This window comes from Olea europaea, chromosome 8 (genome assembly GCF_002742605.1).
Source record: "Olea europaea var. sylvestris chromosome 8, O_europaea_v1, whole genome shotgun sequence".
Classification (NCBI taxonomy): domain Eukaryota; kingdom Viridiplantae; phylum Streptophyta; class Magnoliopsida; order Lamiales; family Oleaceae; genus Olea; species Olea europaea.
In genome coordinates, this window is record NC_036244.1 from 15,595,310 (window position 1) to 15,602,343 (window position 7,034).

The 7,034-nt window shown below is 30.9% G+C and overlaps 1 protein-coding gene and 1 long non-coding RNA gene across 3 annotated transcripts in view; both read left to right on the plus strand.

The window, feature by feature from the left end:
- The first annotated feature begins 243 nt into the window (after positions 1–243).
- LOC111399268 lies at positions 244–910 on the plus strand. The gene is made up of 3 exons (XR_002703615.1): positions 244–452; positions 680–746; positions 835–910. It is a non-coding gene; the product is annotated as an uncharacterized LOC111399268 (long non-coding RNA).
- Positions 911–3,994: 3,084 nt separating this feature from the next.
- The window catches only part of LOC111398950 (HD domain-containing protein 2-like), a 15,792-nt gene continuing 12,752 nt past the window's right edge, over positions 3,995–7,034 (plus strand). Inside the window, exons 1-3 of one of the 2 annotated variants that reach the window (XM_023026127.1) lie at positions 3,995–4,499; positions 5,630–5,754; positions 6,711–6,748. In XM_023026127.1, coding sequence (XP_022881895.1) covers positions 4,203–4,499; positions 5,630–5,754; positions 6,711–6,748 — 460 coding nt within the window. In that variant the 5' untranslated portion in view covers positions 3,995–4,202. The remainder of the gene's footprint in view (positions 4,500–5,629; positions 5,755–6,710; positions 6,749–7,034) is intronic. The other variant, XM_023026126.1, reaches the window with a different exon arrangement.

Below are 7,034 nucleotides of genomic sequence, written 5' to 3' on the forward strand. Positions count from 1 at the left end.
ATATATATATTTTTTTTTTTTTTTAGTTTTAAGAAGTGAGGGCAAACATAGGTTAAAATAAATATATTTAATACATTGTTGTAAGTGATGGAATTTCATACTCTCAAACACTATCTGTTGGCTCGGATTTTTTTTAATTGTCCTACATATGTAAAGGAGTGAAGAAAAGGCGGGACACGTGTCGACCATAGATTTCGTCTTGTAATTTTTCCTTGTTCTTTATTGTCTTGGTTGAATCTCATACAGAATTCCATACCGTTTGTGCATTTCTTGCACTCCATTGACCATTCCTCTGCTCTTTTGATTGATCTCTGTAACCTGATTTCTCGCTTTCTTTCCTATTCCTACGATGATACGAAGAAAATGCGAAGAAAGCAAATTCATCTTACCGAGCGTGTATCATTTCTCTTCTATGGATAGAGAAATCCCAGAAAAATCTAGAAGGTTGAAATGTAATCCTCAAAACTTCGTTCTTGTGTACCTTTCTTCAACTTTCTTCGACCTTACTGCTTATCTGTTAGATATTTCTTTTTTATTTTAAGTATGTAAACATTCTAAAAAGCTGAAAATCTACTTAGAAATTGTACAGTGGCAACAAAATTTCCATTGATTAAGGTTTATTTTATTTTGGAGATATCATTTCTTTTGTTTGATCTTTGATCTTTTTTTCTTTTTTTAGTTCGAATAGCCTTGTCCATCAGAAGATCATTGAGCGATTATTGAAGATTTTTAACTGCAAATGTTTGGTATTGTTAATAATTCAAGATTTCCAAATGATTTTTTTTAGTTTGTGATTTTGGATTCTTGGAATTGATTAAAATTGTGTTTTTGCAGTTGATGTTGTAGAAAGTGGGAGGTCTCCTCTGCAGTGTTTGGGATTGGATGGACAGAAGAATTCTCTAATTTGTATTTAAGTATGTTTTGATTTTTTGTTCTTTTTAGTCAATCATCAATTTTCTTAAGTTTCATTTGATTACCGGACATCGTATTAATTTTGTTAGAAGATACCTTCCAGATGATGGTGAATTAGCTTTTGAGATAATTTTGTAAAACTATTTATTGAAATTAATGTTGACACTTGCAATTTTATATTCAAAGGAACAAAACTTGGGAATATTGATTATTAGACGGAAGACAGGGGTAGACGCTGGAGTTTCTACTGGTTTTGGATGGAGGAGATTTATTTGGGGATGACAGAGAAGATTTGAAGTAATTAGTCTGATACCAGGTTTGTACTCTTCTCCCCTTTCATTTTAAAATCTCTTTTTTTGTGTATATTTCATTTTTTATTTGTGTTTTAGGAAATCAAAATTTTGTGCATTTTTGTAAGTTATTAGATTAGATGGATAGTTTTAAGAAAAAAAAAAGAATTTATAATATTGTTTATGTGCAATGAATTTAGAATTTAGAAAACGTACAAAAAAAAAAAAAAAAAAGGAAAATTAGTCCATGCTGGCATGGAGCTTTATTTCATTTTTCATTTGTGTTTTAGGATGAATGATTTTTTTTTTTCATTTTTCCGGATGGTCAAAATTTTTTTAACAAATGAAAATGAAGAATAAAAATATTTTTTTTAACAAAAAGCAAAAAAATAAAAATAAAATAATAATAATATTTTTTAGGGAAAAAAACGATAACTGGAGCTAAAGCTCCGTGCAGTGCATGGAGCTAATAAGAATGAAAATAAGTTTAAAATGTTGTTTTGACGTGAATAAAAACATTTCTTTTAACAAAGGCAAATAATAATAATAATAATAAGATTTCTTTAAACTAAAAAATAATAATAATAAAAAATATTGGAGCTAAAGCTTCGTGCATGCACAGAGCTATTCGTTTTTATTTATTATTTTTTTGTTTAAAGAAATGTTTTTGTTCACATCAATTTTTTTTTTAACTCATTTTCTTCCTTAATTAACATTATCTAACCATCTAATCTACTTACAAAAAATTAGCTCCGTGCACGTATGGAACTTCAGAACTTTTGTTCCGTGTGTGCAAGGAGCAACAAAAAAAAAAAATTTATTTATTTATTTTTTATATGTTCCGTCAAATAAAATTTTCTTTCTTTTTCACGCAACCATTTTTATAGTAAAAAAAAATCTACTTCTATCCTATTTTTTCATTTTCCTCTTTAAATCAGATTCTTTTAACACACAAATTTTTTTTATTACATTTCATTTGGTTAAATAAAAACTATCTTTTGATGGTATTTAGTTGCTTAATTTGATGGGATGCCTGGATGAATTAATAGTTTTTCTTTGGTTTTATGTGCTGCAAATTTGCCTTGTTTAATTTTCTTAACATATTTTTCTTGTGAATATAATAGACTAACGATGAGTGCGCTATCATATTATTAATCAGTTAGACAAATTAACTCTTTATTAAAGATTAATAGAATTTAAGGGAGAATATAATTTAACATGGACAGAGGGAAAGGCGAGATAGGTTGATGGTGAATGCTCATATTTTGTAAATATAGTTTAACGTTGATACAATTAATATTCATAGTCAAAACTCATATTTTGTAAATATAATCTTGATTGTCTATATTACATTTGATTTTATTAGCTTTTGTGTAGGTAGGGAATTATAGCAGCTTGAATGATTATTATATTTATCAATTGAAGATTTTAGTCTTGCGAAATAAATAATTATTTTTCGACATTCTTAACAATTGAGGTTGACTCTTTGTTCCTATTCTATCACAAGAATATTTATTTCAATCTTTACATTACTGACTGTGATATAGAGCGCAATTTGTTGTTGTATAAGTCTTACTTTTAAATTATTTTTTATCAACATGATATTCAAAGTTAATTAATTATTTTAAAGGGAAAAGCAAAGTGAATAAAATGTCTATTTGCACCATACTCAAATTCTTTGTAAGAGGTGAAAAGATTGAAAATTGAGCTATTGGCCTTTCAAATAATTTCTCGAAAATTGGCAATTATCCAAATGACAAATGTCAACTTTTTTTCTTATACTATAGAAGTTGAAATATAAGTATACGTGTTTATTCAAATTATTCCACTTCATCACTGTACCAACACATTTGTTTTATGTATTTATTCAGCAACCACTACAAACTTATACTTCACGTCACCCCCAACTAAACCAACGTGTAACGCACGTTGCCACACTAGTAAAGCTGAAAAAGTTTTAGAATCCTACTTCCAGCTCTACAATTTCAACACTAAATTGTATTGAACAAGAAATATATAAAATAAGTAAGAACAGAAATATATATACGAACAGAATTGACATTGATGATTGTATAAAAATGAACGAACAATTATTAATCTTTTATTTTTCAATGAACATAAAGTAATAAAAAATTAAAGATTTGTGAGTATTCACAATCCTTAGGTAAAAATGTGTGATTGAAAGGCCATGTTTGATAGCCTTGATTTTTCATGGAAAATATTTTCCATTTCCATCCAATTTGTGTTGTTTGATTGCTAAAAATTTTCATGGAATTTGTCTTCCAACTTCCCTCCGCACGTGCCAATTCCATGGTTTTGGAGAAATTCAATTCTCACCTCCAACCACTTTTTTTTTTAAAATTTTTTTTGGCAATTGGAACAAATTATATCCCCAATTGTAATAAATTTTGTCCCTTTAGTTGAAAATTTTCAAGAAAAACAAAGCTAAACGAACATTAAAAGATAAAAAATTTCAACATTTTCCATGTAAAAAATTATATCAATCAAACATATTTAATTGTCAATTTTCAGTAAAACAAGTTCTAATCAATTCAATTATTTGTAATTCGTTTTCTTTCCACCTAAATTTTATCCCTACAACCAAACGCACCTTTAACATAAGTCGCGAAATTCATAAAATTTATGGCCGTAAAAGAATGATTAAAAATGGGGTCAAAATGGTGTGGATAATGTTGGGTGCACAGGGAAGTAGAACCCCTCCCACTACTTACAGTAATGGATCCCACGTGGACCCACATGTATAAAAAAGTACAAAAACTCCATCCAGGCACCCCCGATTCATCGATTCATGAGTGTTGGGTACGAGTTCTGCACGAGAAGCATAACCCGAATGGGATCAACCAACACCAAAAAGATCGCAAAATGAAATTGTAAAGAGAAAAACGGAAGAAACAGACAAAAACCCGAAAAACACGAAGGAATCTGTTTTCCTTCCTACAAAATTCGTGTTTCTGTCCTCAAAGCTTTTGCACATATACAATGGCGTCAGTAGCTGCGAAAGCAAATCCATATTTTCCTGCTGCTCCATCATCTAACTCTCACTTTTATCCCTCACCTAATTTTACCCACAAAAACTTAATAAAAATTCCATTTTCCTCTGACCCTCCAAGTACGAGGCTGATTTCGGTGCGTTCCAACAACCCCAATCTCGATTCTATCAAAATGGACCAGGCTGCATCCGGATTGGGATCAGTACCTGGAAACCCGATCCATACGAATGCATCTTCCTCTTCTTCTGCTTCCATTGATTTCCTCACTCTGTGCCATCGTCTGAAGGTATGTGTGTATATTCATAGATTAATAAAGGCACACATTCTGGTGTTTTGCTTGAGTAAATGTCGGGTTAATTGCGATAAATGTTTGCCTTCTTAACGTCTTTTAGTGTGATCAGAAAAATGATAATGTCCGTTAAAGTTGAGAGATTTTATCTATATTCTTTATAATTTTAGTTAATTCAATTTTTATTTTTTTTTTAATTTTTTTATCCGAAAGTGACAATTTGCTATTAATCTTTTGTTATGGTGGTTTAATTTCTTGGTTAGAGTATGTGTTTGATAAAGTTTTAATCTTCTCATGTTACTGTGATGCTAGTACCCGAGAGGCTATATCCTGACTAAAAAAGATAGAAAATAGAAACGCCTAGTGTTCAAGAATGCAGGATGTTGATATGATATGAGTGGATTGAGGGATCACTTATTTCTTCACCACCCGTAGTTGGGGGAGCGGCCATGGAAGATATCTGGATATGAAGGGAAAAAAGTCATGTAGAGGCAGTATGTTATAAAAGGGGAACAGGAGAGGCGGTTAAAGTGAACTTTATGCTGAATTTATAGTGTCATCTAGAGCACCATGTATAATGTTTTGGATAATTAAAAGAACCACGTCTCTCTGTAAAGGGTAGGATAACTACAATGAAAATTGTGTGTTTTGTGTTTTTTGGTCACTAGTCGGGTGAAACAATATCTCTTAAGTCCTTGTATACCATTTTAAAGGATAATGTCTTGGGCACTCTTAGTTTTCCTTTTCCTGGAGTATTGCAATTTTTTGAATTGTAAAAGTTACTGATAACGAAGCTGTTTTTGTTCTGGTATCACTTTTCATACCCTCTATAGCAAAATCATTTCAAACATTATATTATTGTGTGGATATCTAGAACTAGTACATAACATTGAAGTTGCTTAACATAAAAGACAAAGCAAAAAAGACATGGAAAAGAACTTAAAGGAAGAGAATTCATCGTTTTAGTTTACCATGCTATGGCATCTGTATTTAAAATTATTTGTAAAATTTTATGGATTGTGGCTAATTTTTTAATTTATTAATACAATATTTAGAGATATGACACTTCTAGCAGTTATTTGAGTTGATTGCCTTTTCAGTTCGATAAATCTCTCTCTCTCTCACAGACTACAAAACGAAAAGGATGGATTAATCATGACATAAAGGGTCCTGAATCTATTGCTGATCATATGTACCGCATGGCATTGATGGCTTTGATTGCTGATGACCTTCCTGGAGTGAACAGGGAAAGGTTAGATTTCCACAGTTTTTTGTAATCCTTGTTTGTTAATTTTATGTACATGAGCTAATTTGTAAGAAACTGTGGTAGTTCATATTTTATAATAGCTGATAAAATGTGTATATGTGTGTTGGGGGGCCTCCAGGGAGATGGGGAAGGGAAGATCAATTGATTTCATGGTGAATGAAGTACATGAGTGAAAATGAACTCAGGTTACCTGAACGAAAACCTATGAGGACAGAGCGAATAAGTTAATCAGATGTTCGTCCTGGCTTTCATTGTTCAGATGCCTTCAGATTATGAAAATTATTTGGAGAGCATAATGAAAGTGGTTAAGCATAGTTTTTTTTTTTTTTTTTTGGGTTAAGCAACGTATTATAGGTCATTTTGGCCTTACCCAAATGTTATCACTTTCCAATTGGGTTTCATTTCTATCTGATTTCAGCAATTCTTGCCAAATGTTCTTTACAAGTTACATCTAAATTAGTAATAGTATAGAGTCTGTTTGTATGATTATCTAATCCTTTGGTTAGATGATTGAGATATTTTATACAACTTTAAAAGCTATCCAAGTAGGATTTTATGTTCACTGATGCTTATACGTTGACAATAAGCAAATTTAAGTTGGGCTTCCTCGTGGTTTTGTTTATGAAGTGTATCCAAGTGCTTCTGGACTACCTAAATCGTTGACATATTGTGACCTTCTCCAATTGTGGATTGCATCACTTCAGTAATCTACTTCTTTCAAGAAACCTAATATTTAAGCTTTTTCCATCAAAGATGATATAATACACACAACACTTCCCAATTCCCATCAATTCTCTATAAATCTTTCTGAACTCTTTTAAAGCTAAGAAAGGTGTCTGTTGTTGTTTGCTACAGATACGCACCAATAAGTAATTACTTAATTTCACTTGCTTACTTGTGTAGTCTAATTAATCTTGTCTTATTATCAACTTATACAACAGGTGTATCAAGATAGCACTTGTTCATGATATTGCAGAAGGTATTTTCTTGATTCAGTTGTATTTTTTTCTGAAATAGGTCTAATATTCAACTGTGCAAAAATAATTACTTCTATTTTATTTCTAGCTGAAAGCTGCTGTATTTAATCCACTTCGAATCTTATAACCTTTTCGGTCTCCTGATTAGAAGTACATGGCAATTTTCTCTAAACTAATATGAGACTTCTAGCTGAATTATAGTGTACTCAGCGTCATGAAGTTTCTGGATTAGGGCTTATTCCGTCTTTGTATTTTCCTGTTCCAGTTTTCTGTTTTATGTGATTTTTT